This window comes from Gobius niger (genome assembly GCF_951799975.1).
Source record: "Gobius niger genome assembly, chromosome: 9".
Classification (NCBI taxonomy): Eukaryota; Metazoa; Chordata; class Actinopteri; order Gobiiformes; family Gobiidae; genus Gobius; species Gobius niger.
This window is the reverse complement of record NC_136860.1, coordinates 14,758,262-14,781,852: the sequence shown is the minus strand read 5'-3', so window position 1 is coordinate 14,781,852 and position 23,591 is coordinate 14,758,262. Positions and strand designations below refer to the sequence as shown.

At 41.1% G+C, this 23,591-nt stretch overlaps 1 protein-coding gene across 2 annotated transcripts in view; it reads right to left on the bottom strand.

The window, feature by feature from the left end:
* Nucleotides 1-9,958: 9,958 nt before the first annotated feature.
* The window catches only part of grb14 (growth factor receptor-bound protein 14), a 42,791-nt gene continuing 29,158 nt past the window's right edge, over nt 9,959-23,591 (bottom strand). Inside the window, exons 4-14 of one of the 2 annotated variants that reach the window (XM_079562929.1) lie at nt 23,323-23,444; nt 23,166-23,240; nt 22,963-23,100; nt 17,941-18,051; nt 16,039-16,134; nt 15,352-15,414; nt 13,269-13,385; nt 12,432-12,492; nt 12,260-12,347; nt 11,628-11,721; nt 9,959-10,365 (exon numbers count right to left, since the gene is read on the bottom strand). In XM_079562929.1, coding sequence (XP_079419055.1) covers nt 10,219-10,365; nt 11,628-11,721; nt 12,260-12,347; nt 12,432-12,492; nt 13,269-13,385; nt 15,352-15,414; nt 16,039-16,134; nt 17,941-18,051; nt 22,963-23,100; nt 23,166-23,240; nt 23,323-23,444 — 1,112 coding nt within the window. In that variant the 3' untranslated portion in view covers nt 9,959-10,218. Of the gene's footprint in view, nt 10,366-11,627; nt 11,722-12,259; nt 12,493-13,268; nt 13,386-15,351; nt 15,415-16,038; nt 16,135-17,940; nt 18,052-22,962; nt 23,101-23,165; nt 23,241-23,322; nt 23,445-23,591 lie in introns of both variants that reach the window. The other variant, XM_079562928.1, reaches the window with a different exon arrangement.

Below are 23,591 nucleotides of genomic sequence, written 5' to 3'. Positions count from 1 at the left end.
GGCTGGAGAAGTCCACATAAAATCAGTCACTACATGAAAACAAAGCCGTTTTCAGACCGCACAGAGAAACGCTGCAGTGTCGACATGTTGGTGCAAATGAACATTGGACATTTTACACAAATCAATCGACTAAACATCAGATTTAAGCGGAGAATATTTTCCCTCGTTCTCCGTTTAAATGAATGGGCTTCGCGCTCGACCAGAAGTGTTTGGACAACGAGGTGCCGAGACAACGCAAAAAGTGGCAAAAGTGGGCGGGGCGGAAAAAGGTGAATAGAGGTCAGGACTGTGACGTCATGTCACTAAGCATCATGGGCAGCAATAATAAACTAATGGAGATTTTAAAGGAAAACTCTATGGAGAAAATAGCCAAGAAGAGAGAATGCTTTATATGGAAGGCCTGTGAGATGGTTAATAATAAAAATAATAATGTGTTAGTTCTTATATAGCGCTTTTCCAGTCACTGAAGACTGACGGAACTAGACTGACGGAACTAGACTGACGGAAGCGAGGCAAAACCATCGGCCCCTCCAACCACCACCACTCACTCACTACATTCAGCCAGGCTTCCTGGTTTTCCGGAGCAGTCTCCCATCCAAGTGCCGACCAGGACCTTCTGCTTAGCTTCCGGGCAGAGCAAAGGCGTTATGGCCTCGAAAGGTGGGAAGGCCAAACCGAAACGGCAAAGATAACAAGCTGTGATGGATGAACACGTGACACGAGGTACGTACGAAGTGTGGTCTGGTTATAAAATGAAATTTAGAATTAAATAAACTTTTTTTTTAAATGTAGCTTTCAACTTTACTAACACACTGAAAGGCCATATACCTGATTTAAAGAAATATTTATATATATTTTGCAAATAAAGAAGAGGGAGCAAGCAAACTTTAAACTGTTCAGGCCAAAACACATGCTTCCCCCCCACAAATGTCCACTTTTACAATACACCGACGAAGACACGGGCAAAACAAAACCAAAAAAGCAAAAGTGGAACGTCCAGCAGCCGACAACATACAGCGGTCGCACACACCCTTTGGTTACCTCCCATTATGTTGACACAAGAAAAACTTGTAGTTAAATAAAAAAGACGTGCCCGTTCTCCGCTGGGTCCTCGCGAGCCTTCTCCCTGTAGAGTTCGCGCAGGAACACACGCATTCATCTTTCTCCATCTGCAACGCTTACTCTCCACCACTGCCACTCCTAATTGAGCTGCTTTACATTGTAATCAGGCTACACAAAACACACACTCTTCCCTTTGGATTTAAAAATAGGACTTTGGAGAGAGAGAGATATGAGGGGGGGGGGGGCGGGGGGGGGGGGGGGGGGGGGGGGCCTTGGTTGCGTTTGTCTCGCCTTCTGAGATTTACGGGCTGTCCGCCGACTCCGTGGAGGATTGGCGCCGGCAAATTGATTATTAAAAGTGGGAATTACAAAGCGCATTTTGACGAGTGCACGCGCCGCGCTTCGCAATTAAGAACGCTTGGCTCTCCGCGTTTGCCGGTTTGGAAAAGAAAATATAGCCGGGGTTAGCGAGGCGACGTATGGGGCGCGCACTGTCTGGGCAATTATCAGTAAGTAATGCGTCGGATACAGCGGATGTGCTCTTTGCTACGTGTGTTTGCATGAACTGCGGGAGAAAAGTCGGCTCCCCAAAGGCAACCAACCATCTGTAGAAGATTTTTTTAACTTTCCTCCATCTTGTAAAGGCAAAGGTTTGGTCCTGGTTTTTGCTCCTGTTTTCCGGGGGTTACGCCTTTTCTAATTAGTCATTTCTTTGGTTATAAAAAAAAAAATGTCTGAATTTATTTTATAGCTACGACAGAGATGAGAAAATGCAATTGTAAAGAGGGGATTCCGAATCTCCAGCACATCTTTATTGCTATGTTAGAAGATGGAATAGTGATCGAAAACAGCAAAAAAACTAAATATGCAGTAGCTTAAACCTCTTAACCCCCACCTGAGCGAGCACATGTTCTCTAGTTCGGCATTACTCAAATCTAAAAGCTTTAAAAAAACACAAACAAACATCAAAAATGTGGCAAAAATGTGACAAAACACAATGAAAAAGCAACAAAAGAGGGTAAAAAAAAACGTGTCGGTCTTAGCTTTCAAATGAAGCATTATGTAGTTGCTCTCCATAGAAGCATTTGGGTAAAGCCAAACTGGAGAACATGTGTTTGTTCTATAGGTAAGAGGTTAAACTTCCTGATTGTCCAAGCTGTCTCCCCTTTAAGCTCTTGGCTCCCTTTCCCCTGATCGACATTGTTGTTGTAGTGAAGCTATGGCGAGTGTTTTTACTCCACAATGAAAGTATTGAGCTTTGTAAGAGATCGAGAGGTAAGGAAGGCGATATGTAGGACCCCAGGAGGAGCTTATTGGGAGGGAACAGCCACTGGGAAGGGAAAAAAAACAGAGGGTGTGTTCAGGGAGTCAATAACAATTTTTTGTTTTTTTGGAAGGGGGGAGCCAAGGCACTCCTCCCACATCATAATTCTTCATTTACATTTAAAAAGCCTCTGTTGTGCCGGGCTGACGGGTCGTATAATCTTTAAAATGTATTACTGATTTCTTCTGTGAAATCATTCAATTAAATCATATATTTTAGCTCATATAGTCAGTAATCTCCTGCTCAAGTTTTCAAGTTTGATTTTGCACAGTTTTCCCACAGTTTCTTATTTCCCAAATGAGAGGAGCTCGTTTTGGGCATTTTTTGTGATTTTTCTTTTTCCTCAATAGCTGTTCCTAACACTAGAGCGCTCTGCCCCTCCTAATGGCCACATGTAGCACATACGAAGGTGCTTTGATGCAGGACTAAAGCACAGTGATAAGCTGTGGTTGTTGCCTGTCACGTGCAGATGAATGACCGTGGCCACTCCCATAACGACCCAGACCACTTTACACTGAAGACACTTGAAACACAAACTTGCGGGCGCTGCCCCCCCCCAAATGAACCGGTCTCAACTGAACCAAACTGGTCTAGTGCTGTCGAAATGGGGCTATAGTGAAGACCAGCGACTCCTTTTTTTATAGAGGGTGATTGACCAGAGGGTGTGGCCCCCCAATATCTGAGGACACTCCCTCTTAATTGGATGACATCACTCAAACCCCCCCCCCAAAAAAAACCAACAACAACAAACAAACAGATTAATAATGATAATAATGATATTTATAATGACGCTACAGAAAAGGGCTAAAGTCAATTTCCTCATTTAATCCAGGGTATGCAGTAGCCTTTAGATCAGTGGTTCTTAACCTTTTGGAGCCGCGACCCCCATTATAACAGGTAAAGGGGTTCGTGACCCCCCGCCCGGGTCACACCGTGAGAAATAGGAACATTAGCCTATACAATTCTTACAAAACTAATGGCTGATATAAAATTCATCAAACTGCGAAAAAATAATGGCACTGGTAAAATAGCAAACACATGCTACAATAAAACATTAGATTATATGCTAATGAAAATATCTATATTTTATCTAAATGATCTCGCGACCCCCAGGTTGAGAACCACTGCTTTAGATCATAGATATACCAAGTTTCCCTTTGAAGTAATAGTTTTAGTTGCTGTGTTTCTGTAAATGCTCCAGAAAGGATTCAAAGATACTACAGGTTATCTCAGTTTGCTTTAACCATCTCACAACAGGGAGAATGTGTGGAGTCTCGATTCGTGCCAGGTCCAAATGACTGAACATCAGGGATCATCAAGGAAGCTGAACTCTCCCCTTCCCTCCCTTTGCTGCCCTCTTATACACAAATCCCTGAAATTGCTCTGCATGGCGTCTACTATTTTTTTTGTCCAGGTTTGGAAGTAGCACAATTGTGTTTCTGATTCGATGCCTGAAACACTTAAGCTTTTCGCTCTGGGACTTTTTTAGCCACTCGGGGCTAAAAAAGATGAATTATGCCACCGTGTGGGACGCGCAAAAATTATGGCACCGTGTCGAAACCACTGTGTCCGTTTCAACCTGTTGTTACGGTGCCTCGTACAACAGAGCACTGTCTTCACAAAATAAAGAATGAATAAAGTAACCTTCACTTCAGGGCGTCCCCTCCACAAACTGTGATTCATCTCCCAGTCCTGCTCACAATGCACCGCACTTAGAGCTTCAAAACCAAGGTCTTTCAACATAACACGGCCCCCAAAACGCCTCATAATTCCATCCAAACTAAAGGGCATTCGAGACCAAAGTGGTAACTCTGGGTGTACTGAGCAAACAAGCTGTCCGAGAGGGGTGTCCGTGAAGCGCTTTGTCCACAGGCTTTTTTTTCTTCTTCTTCTTCTCCCCTCCACGGTATGTTTTTTTTTATTTTTTTATTTTTTGTAAGCGGTCGGATGAATTCATTACATGAAGCGCAGTCTCTCCCAGCTGCCGTCTCCACCCCTGCAGCCACACTTCGATCAATGGCAGGAACACATCCAAAACAACATTTAGCAGCGGAGGTATACCGGGGGAGGCAGGGAGGCTGGGATGGATGGAGAAGTAGTCTCCCCCCATGGACGTGAGGGCTGCTGATGGGCGGCACATGAGGGGGGTGGAAGAGTGGGGTGGGGGGGGGACGGTGCTTATTTTGTTTTGACACAGTTATTGGAGAGAGAAACGGTGCTTGAGCTCGTCATAGTTTGTTAGTGTAATTATTTGTTCATCTTAAATCGCAGCGTTTCATAACATCCATCTGTTGATTAAGAAAATGGAAAAGTTATTTTGACTGGTAACAACAAAGTGCTTCTAGCACCATCTGCTGGTGACTGCTGGTAACTCACTCATTCAAACCTTTATTTAACCAGGAAAAAATCTCATTGAGATCCTGCACTCTTGTGACAGCTTGTACTTGCTAATGAAGTAATGATCTATGCTGTAGTTTATTATCCTTGTATTGTATTATTACAATCACAATGGAATTTCATATTTAAGAACACGTTTACTGGTTCTATCAGACATTTTGTTGAAATGGGGTTATTCGCATATTATCATTCTGTACACTATATAACATTTTCATAGATTTTAGTTCATTTTTTAGGTTCATGTGAACAAAATCCTATTCTATTCCCTTTTATGTTTTGTCCTATGATCTAAATCTTAAACGTAAAGAGATAGAATAGATAGAAGCTTTCAATTCAACAAGTGGACGATTTGGGAACAGGGGGAATTGTCTTGCTTATTATCAAAAATGTTACACTTTATATATATATATATATATATATTTAAAAAATATTAGAATTATACAGTCTGGACACTGTGCAGGAGCATGAACAGCCCATTGGACTATAATTATTTAAAGTGCATATGACAGGTTTTAATGCCTTTGGAAAAAATGACTTATTTAGAAGGATCATATCTGTTGCATAATTTAATTTCAGTGAAGCAGAAATTTTTAATGAAGAAATGTTGGGCAGAAAAGCTATTTTTATTAGAATTTTTAAACTACAACAACAGTTTAAAATTGTCTACCTTCTCCTATGTCACTTCCTGTCAGTGTCCAATAAGGAAGTGACACTATAAACTTCACAAAAATGGCCAAACTAAAGAAAACAGCCTTTAGCCAAATCTTAAATATAATTGTGATAACTATGTTTTAGCAAAAAATTGTATGTGTCATATGCACTTTCACCTTTTTTTTTAATATGGACAAAATAATGACACTGGGGCAAACCAGGTATTGTATGTTCTAAGTGTAGTAGTACATTATTCATTAGTATTTATGTTAATCACAAATGCAGAGCCTCATGATAGACTTATGACGAGGTAGAACTATCTAGTTTGTTATTAGGTCCATACCATCGAACATTGTATTGTGCATGACATATAAAATATCAATGTCAGTTGCAGAAAGAAAATAAATCAGATTTAATTTCCCCCTGACGGGTGGAGGGAGGGTAATGCTCATTATTTTTCGGTGTTTGGACTTTTACAGTAGTTTTTTTGTGAACAACATTCTATTTGCTCTATGTTTGTAAATCATGCTCAATTTCCAATTAAATGTATATGTAAATTATTCTGAAATTGAATATCTGTAAACAATAACTGTAGGTCTATATCAGCAGGTGCGTGTAACAGCATTACTGGCGTTGCGTTTTTCTGCATTTTACATTTTTTTTCTTGTCTTTTTCGCAGCTACAGCCAAGTCCCCGCTGCTTCCTGATCCTCGGTGAAGGCACTAAATCACCGCTGACAATTCAAGGATAGTGCGTCCCGTTCATGTGACTATATTTAACTCACGCACCGCTCGCCTCATTAAAAATATATGAACCCCCCCCACTGCGTGTTCACGTGACGACCTTAAACATACACATCTGCACTATTTGTAAAAAACGAATGCTCTATTTACGCACAAGATACAAATATCACAGGGAAACACAGACCAACATTTTCAAAGAAGTGGCACGAGGTCGGCACATGAAAAACACATATCGTTTATATAAAATGACAAGACCGTGACAGGTTTTTGTTCAACGCACGAAAAACAATCGACAGAATTACAGTTCATCGCAGAGGAAGACCGCACTCGCTGGACACAAAATGGCCGGCGCGTGGCAAGGAGACATAGCGTTTTTTGTTTTGTACGTATGACACAAGTGAAATAATATACAGTGTACTTAGATATGGACGGTCGTTTCATAACTCGGACCGGTGTTTTCTGACGACGAGCCGAGAAAGTGACGGCCTTCTTCCTGAGGTTGAGAATGTGACCCTAAAAAATACCTGAATGAAATCATGTTTCAAAGTGTAAAAGTAGCTTAGCTGTAAATTGACTGTAAAATTCCCAGTTGTCAAAAAAAAAGAAAGAAAAAAGAAGAAGAGTGGTTATTGTCGTGGTGACCCTGAAGGGCGAGTCGCAGAGCAGTAAAAGGCACGATAATTTGTCAAACTTAATCGCAAGAGTGTATATATAGAGATTTGTAAAAGTCAATTCAAGTAGCTGATTAATAGTTTTTCTCCAACTTATCTGTCATTTTGGTTAGGTCTATATGTTGTAGGGCCACACAATGTATAGTTACCACAATAGCAATATCCCTACCCCAAAAACATAAGAAACGTTTAAGGCAGGGGTGTCCAAACTAAGGCCCACGGGCCAACTTGCGGCCCGTGGCCCACTTTTAATTGGCCTGCTGCAATTTCAAAAAATATAATACTTGTTTTTGCTTTTTCTATAATTGAATATATAAAATAAATGAAAATCCATTAATAGAAAGATGTGATGAAGGCTGTTTAAGCATATTTAATTATAATGCATGGTTAACATTTTATTGAATTTGCTAACCTTAATACAATAGAGGTGAAGTTATGTATCTGACCTCTACTGTGTCTACCCAGCTGTTCGTATATTTTTCTGTACGTGGCCCTCAGTGAGAAAAGTTTGGACACCCCTGGTTTAAGGGAACACGACCTAGAAATAACAATGCTAAATACAATTTTAAATGAGCCATTTTTTGTTGTTGAATCTTATTTCGTCGTTGTTTTAAAAGTCTTATTTTGACACAATTTGGTAAAGAAAAAAATGTGTTGCTTTTGGTTAAATCTAAAAGAATATACTGATATTGCTTCTACTCATTCAATAATATGTTTGGATTGAGTTTAACCTCTTAATTCCCGCCTTAAAGGGACTAGACACAAGTTGGTCATTTTATGCTCACTACTGCCGCCTCAGGTCTTACGCGTAACTGCAGTTTCTACATTAAGCTCGTGCATGACGGCACTTTTTGAGTGACAGTGCAGGATTTTAGAGGCAGTTGTGGTGAACAGGTCTGGGCTCATTCTACACACATATTTAGTTTTAGCATTAACATTTTCTCCACCTCAGCTTTACCTAAATCTAAAAGGGGCTTATAGGCTAGAGAAGCGCCTCATTTGAAAGCCTACAGAATGGGTCTAAGATTTTTCCTCTCGTTGTTGCCGCATTTTTGTTGCTTTTTCGTTATATATTTAACTCTATTTTGTCACATTTTTGTTGCTTTTTCATCACTTTTTGTTGCGTGTTTTGTATCTGTTTTTGTCGTGTTTCTGTCGCTCTTTCGGTGCCTTTTTCACTGCATTTTCATCCTCATTTACGTCTCGTTTTTGTCGCTATTTCGACGCTTTAGATTTGGTGAAAGTCGAACTGGAGAAAATGTGCTCGTTTCAAGTGGGGGTAAAGAGGTTCTGTGGCTAATGCAGTGTGTCCCCCATATTTCATTCCTTCTCTGTTTTTCTGTTTAGCTTTACTCTCCTTTGTTCTGTACTACTTGCTTGGCCCTTCATGTTGTGCCTGGGCTTCCTTCAGGACCACAGTCACAGTGCCCCTTCCTTCTCTCGTTGGGAATCACTAGCTTCAAACTGACCGCTGCAGTAGGAAAAATGTCACGTTTTCCAAAAGCACTCCTCGTTACGATACAGTTAACGTAATCAAAGACAAAAAAAAAGAAAAAAACACTCGTCTCTTCTTCAGTGTCTTTTCAAGCCGACAAGTTCAGCGCTGACGGCCTTGGGCGCTTCCAGGGCTAACGAATAACATCCAACCGCTGCGCACTTCCCCACCGCGCCGTGAAAAGCAAAGTCGCATTTACAGTGGCTACAGAAAGTTTCTCATCTCTTCAACTTATTTCCATTTTATTATGTTGCAGTCTGATACGAAACATCACATCAATTTGGGATTTTGATTTGGACACACGCAAAACAAAATCATAGTTGTAGATCACAGTTGTGCTGTTTTTGTTTCCTGTTTAGGCCTGAGGTAATTTCAATTCAAAGCCCTTGTTGCAGAAAGATAAGAAAATTAAAAGAGCCGTTTTTCACTTCACTTGATTGGAATAATCTTGTTTGCGCACGTCACTTCTCCTTCTATGGAAAATGCCCCCACGAAAAAAGGACAAAGGCGGGAAACTAGAGCCCCAAAGCTAAAACTTCAAAAATGCATATGAGAAACCCGCATGGCTTCATAAACCACCCCAGAGTTATCACAGGCGGAATATCTAACTTTAGAAACTCTAACTTTCTTTGAAACCAGGCTTTAAGTTTGTTTTTGACAGGTGTAAAGTCCCTTTTGGTTTTCACATTGAACTGACTTTTCTGAATAGGTTGCGTTCATGCGACATCACAATGTTCTAAAGAACCCAAGGGTTGATAAATTGTGTCTTCGGCATTTGTTGTTGTTTTGCTTCTTTTGTACTAATGTGAAATGAAACTTTTTATTGCATTGAGTTTGGGGGCGGGCGCTCATAAGCTCCTTGCTTCAGCCCACTCCTTTTGAGCAGAATGTTTACTGGTCAAATAAACTAAACTATTACACAAGTAAACGTTAAAATGTTAAAATATCGCTGCCTGAGCTGACTCAGATCACTTAAATGCTGAACCGTTAGACAGAGGTACAGGCGCTCAGTGCTCAACCAGCTGACTGCCAACCATAGTAGGATGTTATCAGACAAAGTCACATGACTGAGATTGGTTTAAAACTGAGGTGGAGGGCAGCTGAAATTTCCATGCTGGTAACTATGGTAACTGTCAAAATGCAGATTCATAGTTTATTGCTAATTTCTCTACAATTCCTGGGCCAATTCACATGAAACAAAAACTGTCACGAAGTTCAAAGTCGTCTATTCCGGCACATATGAACTATGGTCTAATTATTTCCTCATAGAGCCGTAAAAAAGGTTACAATATTCCATAACATGTGTGTGATGTTGGTCAGTAGAAAGGACGTTCTGCCATAAGAATAATGGTTTGTGAATCCAGTCACTGTCAAATAATGATCAGGGACATTTCTTTCAAAAACGGTCTCTCTCCAAGAGCGTTGTATTGGCAACTCTGCCTCCAACAGAAATAGAATTCTATAACCTGAACGCAACCTATTCGTGCTTAGCCGCTAGGTGGGGGTATTGCAGCAATGTCAGCCCCCTGCCATGACAGTCCCCTCCCATTGTTAATAAGCAAGAGGAACAAAAAACGGAAGTGCCATCACTGGACCCGCTCTGACCACGGTTAATTCCCCCTCCTGTCAGCAGAGGGTGCTCAAAGCGAGGTATGAGACGCTTACCAAAGTGACATTGAGAATATTTCCAGTATCAGACTTCGACATAATAAGAACAGAACAAACAGGAGGGTACGGGCACTTCCTGACTGTACTATACACAGGATTGCAGTGGTTGTAGGGAGTCTCTTGTGCTGGTTGAAGGCACTCCATGAGGGCCCCTCCCCGGAGTTAGTGCAGGTGCATAAGGGACTGGAGGGGGTCAGAGTTCTGAGTTCACAGTGCGACGCGAGCACAGTGGTGTTTGAGTTTGCAGGGCAACACTCCGCGGTTCAGCTGGTAGAACTCCACCAGCTGGATCAGGTCGGAGAATTTGGTGTGGCCGTCGTCCAGGCTGTAGAACAACTCTCCGTCCTCGTCTATCTACAGGGAGAAGGACATTTTGGGATCATTGAACATCACGGTGAAGTCACATTTCTTTAGACACTATAAATACAGGAAACAGTGAAAACAGAAAAAACAGAAAAATATTATTTGGTAATGATATTTTGCATTATAGAAAATAATACCATGGTAGTAGTTTTTGTTTTTTATAATTGGTTTTTCAATGATCATTTTTCATAACAAATATAACCCCTGCCTTAAAGGGGCTAGATGCAAGTTAGCCATTTTATACTCACTACTGCCACCTCAGGTCACATGTGTAATTGCACCTTCTATATTAAGCTTGTGCTTGATGGCACTTCGGACCCGAATTAACACCTTTCTGAGTTACAGTGCAGGATTTTAGAGGCAGTTGTGGTGAACAGGTCTGGACTACACATTAGGACATGGCTGGAACATGTAAGGGGAGGAAAATACTAACATTTTTAAACTCCGTATAGTCCCTTTAACCAGTTCGGCTATACCCAAATCTACAAAACTTATCTAAACGGGTAATTTTCCTCACGTCGTTGCTGCATTGTCATCACTTCTTTTGACGTCACATTTTGCCAGATTTTCATCGCTTTTTGTCACTTTTCTGTTGCTTTTTTTGTCACTTTTTCATCACGTTTTTGTAATTTTTTGTTGCATTTTATGTCGCTCTGTTGTTGCATTATATCCTGGTTTTCGTCTCATTTATAAAAAAAATTAAAAAGGTAGTAGTAAGTAATAATTATGCAGGACCACATTTAAAAGGATTTTAACCCCCACCTGAACCAAGCACATTTTCTGCTGTTTGGCTTTACCCAAATCTACAAAAACGACAAAAATGAGATGAAAACAAGGATGTAAATACAACAAAAGAGCAACAAAAAAGAGATGAAATAGTGAGAAAAAAGCCACAAAAAAGTGTCTAAAAGCACTGAAAATGTAGCCAAAATGTGGAAAAAAATAAAAAGCGACGGGAAAAAATAATTATTTTTAATTAATTAAATGAGTTTCATAGGTATTAGCTTTCAAATGAGGCATTACACTGCCCTACAGGCTGTGACCTCATGGATTTGGGTAAAGCTGAACTGGAGAAAATGCGCTCGGTCAAAGGTTTCCAGTGGAATCGTCTTCACTCTAAACTCCACGTTCCAGAAAGAGTGTCGAAAGAAATGACTTGAAACTCATTTGGCTCATACTGTGACATAAGCTGCATAACCTCCACCCCAAACCAAACCCCATGAAAAAAAAAAAATTAAAAAAGAGCTGCTTACGGGCAGGATCTGGAAGTGCTTTGTTTTGAGCTGGTGGCACAGTGACAGGACGAACGTCTTTGGGTTGCTCTGACTGTCGCGTAGCAGGAAGACACTGGAAAACAGAGCAGAGAAAAAAATATACAATCACAGAATCGACTGAAGACGACTCCACTGACACTTTTTTTTCAAAACCAACGCAAAAAGTTCCACCAATAGTTTTTCGGTGCGTTCTGAATAGTATAAAAAAAAACATTTCGAAAAGTGCAAAAGCCAAAAGAATGAATAAACCAAACCCCCAACGAAAGCGACCCAAGATGCCGCACATTTGAATACGATTCCTGGAGTTTTTGCCCGGACCAATCGCAGGCCCTGAAAGGATGAGTAACCCCTGGCAACCGGGTCAGACCTCTAGCCTTTCCTAAGTGAGGGGCTTCGGTCACACAAGCTCTTCAGTTCCTTAACAGTTCTTTCTGAATCACTTTTAACCCCAAAACCTCCAGCTAAAAACTTTGAAAGGGCAACACTTTTACAATGTTGCTTTTGAATATCATTTTGGGAAATGATACAACATGTAAAAAACATTCCTAATCCTAATAAAGTACGTAGAATCCTAACTGCTTATTAGCGTTTGGCTTAATAATGTGTCTCACCCGTCTATCAGGCCCTGTTGTGTGATGAGCCTCTGGGCCTCCTCTCGGGACAGTTTACTGTGGAACCATGGCTGGGTCATGTGGAGAGCTACGGGAGTAAATGTTACAACTGTGGTTATACTGTACTCGCACATATACTGCAGTAGCCACAGAGTAAGACAGTGAGACAAACCTATGCTGCAGACGGACGAGGACGGACTGCCATGGCCGCTCAGACGGTGACAGCTTTTTTTCTGGACAGACACAAAAAAATAGCAGTGGATTATTATTTGTTCTGTTTAAAAATGAGCCGTAAAAGGTATATATACATTTGTTTTGAGTATTTATGGCCCGAACTCCAGTTTTACCCAAATCTAAACTGTTCTTGACTGGACAGCTTACAGCCCATAGGCCTCATTGGAAAGCCACGACCTGCAACACCCATCTAAGCGTCTAACCCTGTTTCTTTTCTCATGTTTTAGTCGATTTTGTTGCTTTTTTAGTCATATTTTGGCCACATTTGTCCCGTTTAAAACGTGGCAAAAAAGCAAAGAAAGCGTGACAAAATTGTGGGAAAAAAAAGGGGCAAAAAAAAAGCAATGAAAACATGAGAAAATTGTGAAAAAATGGGGGGGGGGAAGCAATGAAAACGTGATTTAAAACACACACAAAAAAAGACCAAAAAACGTGATGACAAAAACAAGGACAAAGCTTAAATGAGTTTTGTAGGTCTTAGCTTTAAAATGAGGCATTGCACACTGGCCTATAGACCGTAAGCTACTGTCGAGAAGCTTTTAGATTTGGGTAAAGCTGGAGAAAATGTGCTTGGTTAAGGTGGGTAAAAATAATAATAATTAGAATGTTGTTATGTTGTTGTTTTTTGTAAGGCAAGTGTGGATGCCTCAAAAATGTGTCCTTTATTTTAGATAATGCAAAAACATAGAAAAAATAAATATATGTTTTTTTCTACTTGCTTTTTTGGGACACAAAAATGCAACTTTTTTGTTTTGTCAGATGTTTAATGACTCACCCTCCAGGACAGTCCCTCCTCCACGGCTACAGACAGCGCCTCGGACGGGTTATCAATCACGCGGCTCTTCTGTCCCGAGAAGTCCATAGCCACAAGTGAGTTTTCCGAGATGCTCCTCTGAAACGCAAAAAATAAATAAACAAATAAACAAATCCCACTGGGTCATTGCTAATCTCATCTTGTTTTGTGTCCTGCCAAACCAACTTCTTTAATGTTCCCTTTCAAAGCCTGAAACTGACAGCGCTGTGTTGAGCTGATGCGCGGTAAGGCACTGCCCTCTGGTGGAAGTACAGGGAATGTCGATGGACAGTGGGCAGTTTTTTGGAAGTGCGGGGAAATTAAAAAAAAAAAAAAAAGACCCAGTTGTCTCGATTTATCCGACTATGTGACTTGTAGTGCATCATCTAAACGTACTTGAGAAGCTTGTAAAAGGCAATATAAATATAATAGATAAATATTTTTAAGATAAAGGGGAAAAGGCATCTTCGAACTACACTTGTCCTGAAGAGTATTAGTGTGAACTTCACCATATATCATATCATATGTCTCTTTGTGTCTCCAGCCCGTGGCCCGTTCCACAGCAGACATATGAGTGGGAGCAGCTGATACAGTGTATTAATAGCTGGCAGAGGGTTCATTAGCATGTCTGGGGCTAAAAATACCACCTGTTAACTGCAGAGCCCCCAGCGCGGTCTAAAGCTATTACAGAACAGCCCCCCCCCCGCCGCCCCCGCCCAGTGCAGAAGGTGCCTCGTCTGTCCTGGCACATTATTCAACACCTCTGTCACTGTTTCACAGAGAACACAGAATCATGCACCTCGACTTATTTCTATACAGCATAGTCTGATACTGAAATAGTTTGCTTTTCGATTCTTAAATGATATATCTTATAAAGAACCTCTCTGTGTCAGGGACCGCAGACATTATTACTCACGGATGTAAAAACAGTATAACAGTGATTGAGAGCAATGGCATGGGTCTACAGTCATGCAGGCTCTGAAAACTAGCAGTATGTCACAAATTAACTGAGCACATTTTCTACAGGAGCTACAGTCTAAAGGCCGGTAACGCCTCATTTGAAAGCTACAAAATGGATTGAAATGGATCTTTGTTCTCGCGTTGTTGCCGTCACTTTTGGGACCTTTTTTTTCATCATCTCTCTTCTGTCCCTTTTTTGTTTGTTTTCATCACATTCTTCGTTGCTTTTCTGTCACTTGTTTGTTGTTCTTTTGTCACTCCCTTTTTTAGTTGTGTTATCGTCACATTTTGGTTGCCGTTTTTATGATTATTATTCAAGAGGCATTTATACATGGGTAATGCCAAACTGGAGAAAATGTGTTTGGTTCAGGTGGGGGGTTAAGAGGTTAATTGTCTTTTTATTTGGTTCTTTTCTTTCTTTCTTTTTTTGTAATCCATCATCTAGATCATATGTGTCAAAAACAAGGCTTGTAGAGCATGCATTTCTGGGTATGCAAAAATGTAAAACAAATGTAAAAAAAAGGAAGTCTCTAGCCCATTCCTATGTGGAGTTATGCATTTTGACCAGAATGCTCACTCCAGCCACTAGGGGGCAGCCAAAATAAAAACAAAAAGGGAAAGAATTCCACACATGTCCAGCAGAGGGCACTGACATAATAAGAAATCAGGATATGAACAACATATTATAGCCATGTGGGAAATGATCAGTCCCTGAATGAATCTGGAGGTTTTCAGTGGCCTCCCTGTCCTCAATATGCAGGTTCAGTCAAAGCTGTCGTGCTATTTTTCAGTCAGAAAGCATCCATCTTATACCTTTAATATCTGATGTTATAGAGAGCAGCTAAGTGAAGCAACAAGCGTCCGTCTTATCTCCTATTTAAAGCTCTGGTTGTAGCTTTTATCAGCTGACCACAGCTGCCCTGGACAGACACTTGAGGTCTGACCTGACCAAAGGGACTTTTCCACTGCGCTGATCGGAGCGAGAGTGAGCAGCCTGAGTTTGTAGCTATTATTACACGGATATATAGACCATGTAAAATGTCTATGAACACACTGACTGAAAATAGAGTAGACTGAGTAAGATCATTTACAGTAGATTTCCTACCATGGGTGAAGTTTTCTGTTTCTGGTGTGGCTGGAGAAAGTTCTGGTAGAGTTGCATCCCATACTGAAACAAAACACAAATCCATCTATAAAGCAGATATACTAACATGAAATGACTACTTTCTATCTTTTTATATTATCTGTTTGTGGGGACAACAGTTCAGTTCAATATTTCATGACTTGATCACATAAGGAACTTTATAAAATGCCGAGAGCAATCCAGTGTAATGACAAAGATATTGAATCATGTTTTTCATATATAATACATGATCCTATTTTGTATAAACTAACATGACTCTGATGATTATTTTGTGTATCACTTAGCCATAAAAACATTTCCTATAAGTCTGTAGCGCCAATACTTTTCTGTTTTGAGCATTTTATTCAGTGTGCACAATCTAAGACGAATGCTATAACTAATACCTATTGGTAAAGTCATGTTTAAATAGTCTGTTTAAACAGGGTTCTGTAAAGACTATAAATCATTTTGACATTTGACAAGTGCGTGTTAACTTGTCAACCCTCATTGTTCATGTAAAGTAAATCCACCGATGAAAGTGCCCCGTAAAATCACTGGGAAGCCGGACAGAACAATATGTTGTGTATATATAAGCGGTGACAAATGAAGTCCAGGGGGAATGCTAATCAAGCCTCCCTGTAGTCTCACAGATGTTAGCAGCGCTCGGACCTTTAGGAGCCTCATGGCAGTGATCCAACACGTCCGCGCCTGCTCGTCGTCCGCACACAGCAGCCGGAGCTCCCTCCCCGAGCTGGCCTTCGAGGACTGAGGATGCACACATGATCAGCAGCAGTCAGCGTTCACTTTGTCAAACATATTACGCTACAGTTTGCACTAATGGCTAAAGGAAAAATACACTGAGCATGCTAATAACGGACGCTGGAAAGTTTTCTGGCTTGCTAGCTGTCAGGATGGAACTTCTCCTTTTTATTTCTGTGGTTAATTCAGTCTTTTAAAATGAAAACAAAACAGCAGGACTTCCGTTTAAAGAGACCTCAATGTTTCACTCCCCGTCTAGGGAGCTTCCTCATGGCAGTTTTGGGGGACAGCCACAGCCACCAGATATTTCATTTCATTTATTTATTCTCTTTCCATGGCAATGCAACACGAAAGGAAACAAAGAACTAAAAGAGTATTATAATATACAGAATACGATATGTCTGTCCCTGCGCAATGCAAAGCTGTGATAAAAATGTCAATCGTTTTGAATTTAATAATTAGAAACAACATTAGATTGGTATTGGGACCTTTTTTTTCAGGCATACTTTGTCCTAAGTGCAGTTTCTTTTTTCTTTTGCTTCATTCTTGTACCAAATGTAACTAAAAACTTGTACAATAGGTTCCCCTCTGGGACCAGGACTCCCCTGAGAAAGAGATTCTTAATCTCAGTGGGACTATCCTGGTTAAATAAAGTTCAATAACAAAAATGTAGCTAGCTGTTGTGATATGCATTTAAATGCTCTTCTTGGTCAACGTTGCTAAGTTAAAGAGACTAGATACAAGTTGGTCATTTTATGCTCACTACTGCCACCTCAGGTCTCACGTGTAACTGCAGGTTCTAAATTAAGCTCATGCATGACGGCACTTCAGACCCGAAGTAACACCTTTCTGAGTGACAGTGCAGGATTTTAGAGGCAGTTGTGGTGAACAGGTCTGGGCTCATTCTACACATTAGGAAATGGCTGGAACATGTAGAGGGAGGAAAATACTTGGCTTTAACATTTTTAAACTCTGTATAGTCCCTTTAAGTTTAAAACTGATGATTGTATGGTTGATAATGTGTATCTGTTGATAAGGTCAGGAAGGAATTGTTTACATCCAATGTAATGTAGACAGTATCATTTATTATTCTATGTAAATGTATATTGAATTGAATATGGGGTAGCCATATACAATAAGCTTTATTGCTTCAGCCTAATCTATTTTGTGCATCCATAATTGTGTAGTTATGAATTTAAAAAAAAAGAAGTAAATGAATGTAAATTGCTCAAATAAACTAAACTAACTAAAAGCCACAACAACAATCCAGCAAACTCAACAGTAGCAATAACACAGTCCAGGAGCAGGATGAAGAAAACAAAAGTCCTACCCCATTCTTATGTGAAGAACGTGCAAGTTAGATGGCCTCCGACGCCAAAATATAACGTTCCTCTTTATACAAATACGTATTTTCTGTTTATACTTATATTTGAATTGAAGAATAATTAAACATTTTAGATTTAGTTTTCTAGAGAGTTCTATTGTTTCACACCAGATATTGAAACACACATTTGTTTGAGGGTTTAGATGTATAGATATAGCTGTGTGGTCACCAAAAGAGGAAGCACCCCAGATGCGGAGAGAAATGTTGTTTGAATTTTTTACCAGTTTCAAAGTACAACACTGATGTCTGTAGAAAGAGGTGCTCGTGGCCTTTATGTACAGTACGGTTGCTTACAGTTGTTGTGTGTGTGAAAAATGTGGCGCTTCGATTTCTTCCTTTTCAGTCATGGAAGCACAATTCTAAATTCTTTTGGGTTCACTAAATACAGATTTTTTTTAAATGAAACCTAAAGCTGTTCAAACACGCACCTTGACACAGAATCCGAAATCCGTGGGCGCTCCGTGCACTTTCTTGGCCGACAGGGCGGTGTAGACGTCGCTGTCGCTGAAGTCCACAATGAACTGGAGATGCCGAGGCTCCTGGGAAATCACACACAAGGAAACCTTTCTTTAATTACACTGTATTGTGTGTGAAGAGCAGCTTTCAAAACAGACTTTAAAGGGACTAGATAGAAGTCGACATTTTTATACTCGCTACTGCCACCTCAGGTCTAGCGCGTAACTGCAGTCTCTATATTAAGCTCGTGCATGACAGCACCTCGCACCATCTGAAGACCATCCTAGACCTTGTAGTATAATACATTCTGTTAAGAAAAGTGCTGCTTAAACTCCTCATTTATGTATCTTTGGCAGGCAGTGTTCCAGAACGCTTAGCACAAAACCCCTTGGCCACAGTGGAGCGCGTGTGAAACAGTGTATTTAGCTTATATCGGCACAGATAGCAAAAGTAAAGTCGTGTACAGTAGAAACGGTCAAACTCTTGTCTCAGCGAGGCTGTGGCAACTTCGAAACAAAAGATTACGCGGCTTATATTTAGCCGTGTTGATGGGACACTGTATCAAACACGGCTGCTAAAAATACATTAGACACAAAGTAGCACAAAGACAGCGATTGTTTGGCCTTCATGTGACTTCCTCGTCTCCGAAAGCTCGACTTGTTGATGCCGGACTGCTGATGTGTCTACGCCAGACCTAAGTTTGTAGTCTGATGTGAAGGTTGGGTCTCTTGCTTAGCGCGCCTTAAAACAATCAAATATTTTCATATTATAATAGGGCTGGGCAATATGGGGGGGGGGGGGGGAAATCGCCATTGATTGACCACTATTCCTTCAACAAATAAAGCGTTTACTGTTATGATTCATGGACATAGACAAGATAAGATATTTTAAAGGGGGGTATTATCAACAATAAATATACAAGGCAGAAGAGGAGCGTGTGGGGACTAGCCTATTGTGAATTTGTTGAAGCTGTGCCGGACAGAAGTCCACTCTTCAGAGAAACTGGAGGAATAATCGTGTAAGATCACCAGAAGTTCAGCCCACTCTCTGTGCGCGCGGGTTTATTGCACCACAATATAACATCATTCATTATGAAATCATAAACTTTACGGACATAAACTAATCCATAAACGGAGTCTACTCTTCCCAACAATCGCCCTTATATTTTTGCATAATAAAAAAAAAACCGATGAAACAGTGCAGGGCAACAGCGCAATATCGGCCTTTTTCACACAATATTTCCTCTGATCTGATCCTCTGAATCTGCCCGCGGTTTAAAAGCAACACAAAACTCAGAAATCATGGCTGAAGTTTAGTCTTTAGAGTTGTTTAGAGCCTGTGTCCCCTCCTCCCAGCTCAGCACGAGGTGCAGCTCTCAGAGGGAGCAGGAACAGGAGCGGAGCTGACACGGGCAGCAGAGGGTCTGGGGCCCCACAGGGAAACACTTACACAGGATTTTGACAGTACATAAAAAACAATAAATAAACAGATTAAATAATAAAAGTAGTCTAATTGCAGCTATAAAAAAAAAATCAGTGTTGCTTTTCTTTCTTTTTTTGTTGTTTTGGTTTGCATATTCATGAGGACCCGTGCGCTAAGTTTGCTCTGCGGCCTTTGCTGTTTTTTAGAAACGCAAATATCAACCGCACTTGCTTTTTGCTCCACTTCAGTACACTCTACCGTCTTTGTATGTGTTACACCGCTTTGTAAATGACCCCTCTTCTGTTACGTACAACCTACACATAGCCTTTCGTACTTCGGCCTAATGTAGCGTCTTCTGGATTAGAGTTCCACCACCTCCCCACCTCAAACGCCAGACCAGGTGCTGTTTCTTCCACCAAATTAACTGTAAACCTGACAATCAAAAAGCCCGTGACCAATACTGGGATTGACCACATTTTGTTTAGATTACGATTACCCATCCCTAACATAGATGAAAATGAAAAAAAAATAGTTCCTAAACCCAATGTCAGTCTGAAGGCACCCAACAAAAGCTGCAGTGTGTCAGTAGGAAATGAAAGCAGTCGGAGGTGGTGTTCTTGGCTCAGAGCGTGTGTTCAGAATAAGCCCCACTTGTCGTCGGAGTAAGGAGAGAGAGAGAGTGTGAGTGCGTACCAGGCTGGACTGTGATGCCAGCTGACCTAAGGAAAATCCTGTTCAACCTGTTCCACTGCCCCTGGGCTGAGTGCGGTAGATATTAGCCCCGTGACCCTCTGGTGTGCAAACAGAGTGTGCAGATGAAGCTGCCGACAGGGCCCTCTGCGGGTAAGGAATGGGTTGCCATGGTGCCGGGAACGCCAGCTGTGCCAACACTGTTTTGGTACGCTATCATCGTAACGTAATCAGTCATTCTATTGTTTTCCATCGTTTATAACATTCCCATACTCGAGCACGAAAACATTCACACATCACAAGTGTTGCTTCAGAATGTTTTAGGTTTTCCCATTCCCACCCGAAAACTAAGCTGGGTCTAAACCAGAACTAATGGCGTGCTCCAGATGTCCTTGGAGGTCGGATTTTCCCCCAGTTCCGACATACAAATATAAACTGGAAGCCGCCAGTTGTTGGAATTCCTACTTCGATATATTCCTAACTCAGAGTTAGAAAAAAACAAACAAAAAATAACTACAATATTTGGGCATTTTCAATTTACTTAACAAACCTTTAGTTTTCGCCCGCTATCGGTTACTCAGACAGTTGAACCACTGATGTTTTAGAGTTCGGGATCATGACATCATAATGGCAAAGCATTATGGGATTTGCAGCAGACTTTTTCCATAAAAAAATATTGGAGATTAAAAAAGGCAAAATACTGCAGTTATTGTTCAGATTAAAACACTTGGACACTACAGTGTGTTACATGTATTTAACCAGTAGTGACTCGGGAGCAAAAGGAGTTGTTTCACGGATCATATCTTCCTTTTTTTTACTGTTTTTAGCTAATGTTATGCTGCATTCAATGTATGTAAACGACACGGCTAATGCTACAACAGTTAGCTAATATGATGTTAAAGCAGTACTAAGTAACTCTTCCCCCTAGAGGCCATAAGCGCAACTGCAGGTGTAGTAGCAAGTTACGATTTTTTAACTTATTAATTGTCTTGGAGAGTAAACACCACGCTGAAAGGAAAGGCGAAGGGAGAGAGGGTTACTGTGCATCCAATTATACAATGGAAATATTTTTTTTCACTCAAACCTGGCTGTAAATACTGTTTAAAGTGATGTTAGCCCGCAGTTAGCTTTGCCCGTTAGCATGTTAGCTTCTTCTTCGTGATTCCATTAGTGTGTGTTGCTTTCTCCGCACCGGTGGCAGTCAAGTTGCAAACATGGTTTTCTGGTCAGAGACACCAGGGGGAGATGAAAGACCCTCCAATCATCCCATAAACACTTGTATTACCCCCACAGGGACTACGAAAAGGATTTATTAAGGTAAACACGTTACTTAGTACTGCTTTAACACTATATAAACGTTTCCAATTAAAAACATGCTAAATAATGTTATAGTGAAAGCTGTGACCAAAAGCAAAGACATCAGCACGGTAGTACAGTGGTTAGCGCTCGTGCCTCACAGCTAGAAGTTCACGGGTTCGATTCCCACCTGGACGGGGGCCTTTCTGTGTGGAGTTTACATGTTCTCCCCATGTCTGTGTAGGTTCCTCTACCACTAAAAACACAATAGGTTAATTCTCCAGCCAGGTGTTTGTGACCACTAGCTTGTCTTCACATCTGGAGCGCCGGTGTATCGACACGCTCGGCTTGTTGATGTTGTTGTGCGTGCGCGGAACAATCGGTACATTTTCCAACTTGCATTTTTTAGGGTTAGGCTTGAATCCTGTAATATTATGTAATGAAAAGTTTAAAGGCATTTTACATGTGAAACTAGCACTAGGAGCATGCGCAGTGGAACCTTTAGTGCCGCTCGACCAATCAGTGCATCTCGACATGACACCGGCCTACGCTGGCTGCCCACTCCTCCAACAGGTCGCCCCAGCGGCATTGAGGATGGGGCAAATGCAGAGAATATATTTCCCTACAGGGATCAATAAAGTATACCTTAACCTTAGTATTGATGGAGTTTTATTACTAGTAATATTTCTGTACTAGGGGCCGTCAACGCTGCCTTCATCTCATATCTGATTCTGAACGGAGACCACTCTGATCATCTCCGAGTTAAGATGTGTAGTAATTACCACGCCATTCCAAGGCCGTTTATCCTAGCCGTAGGTGAGAAATTTACCAGTTACTAGTTCTCTGGAACGCAGCATCAGACCACTCCGATCATCTCAGAGTTTACAAGTTGTAAAAAACAGTCTTTTGCGATTTTTGGTAGTTAGAGGTCAGAAATGTACAAGTTGCCTGGAACGCAGCATTAATCTATGGACAACGTTTGCTAGTACCCACAATCATGGCGGGTTTCCAAGATAACAGTGAGTTCATGCTCTGTGATGCTAATTTTGCTAACATCCACCACATGCTAATGACAACAAGAGCAAACTGCACTCTCTAATTGACTTGTAACAGTATTTGTTAAAGCATTGAAACAATCACAATGTTCGGGTGAATAAATTTGTTAATCACGTCCGTATTTTGTAGATTTTTTCGGCCTCTTAGCTGCAGTTATATTTGTATTTGCCTCACTGTCTGTAAACTTTCCGACTTGATAACTGGAACCCCGGAACCAGGATAACACGGCTTTCCCAGCACCGAGTTCCAAACCTCTGAGGAACACTGGAACGCAGCATAAATTGAGACTAAACAAGGTCTGAAGTGGAATTAAATCAAGACGCAGCATGTTCCAAACAAGGATTACACTTGTTTGGACTTTACACCAGAACTAAGCCTTTCTGGAATTGAAAATTGTGTTTTGGATTTTCTGATGAAACCATATTAAAGAAACATATATGCTGCCAATATATAATCATTACGGTTTACAATGAATCAAATTGCAAGCTCCTGGGTCATGAAATGAGCGTGTATTCCAGTGTGTTACCGACCTTGGACATGCCTTTGTTGGAGAAGTACAGGCCCGACCTCCGTAGTACAAAAAATAACTTCTTCCATGACTTGCGCCCCTGCTCTTTGGCGTGGAGGTGTCCGTGGATCTCCGGACACGTGCTGGAGTTCAGAAAGGTCTGCGTCGGAAAAAGAAACATTCACTTTAATAACCCTCAAGCTTCCCATCGATTACGAATGATACCTCTATTAGCTGCGAGGGGTCCACCAGGCCATTGGCTTCGCTGGATATCGAGACCATGTGCTCGGGGAAGAAGTCCTGACGATGATTAAACGACGTCAGCTGACCGATGCATCAACGGGGAGGTCAAATGATGCGTAAAATTGGAGCTCTAACTCACCAAGGGTTTCCTGAAGAATTCATATTTTGCATAATTCTTCCTGAAGTAGAGACGACTGTCAGAATCCATGCCCGACCCGGACAGGACATCCATAACCAACTCATGGTCCTCTATAGTGCGCTCTGCCAAAACAAAACGATTAAGAACATTGGGTTAGCCTTCCAATCCAGCCACATGCTTTTACTATGCTCTAGTCCAGGGATTCCTTAACGTTTTGCCTCGTGCTGCTTTAAGGCCAAAAAACCCACTTTAAAATCAAGTTAATTTTG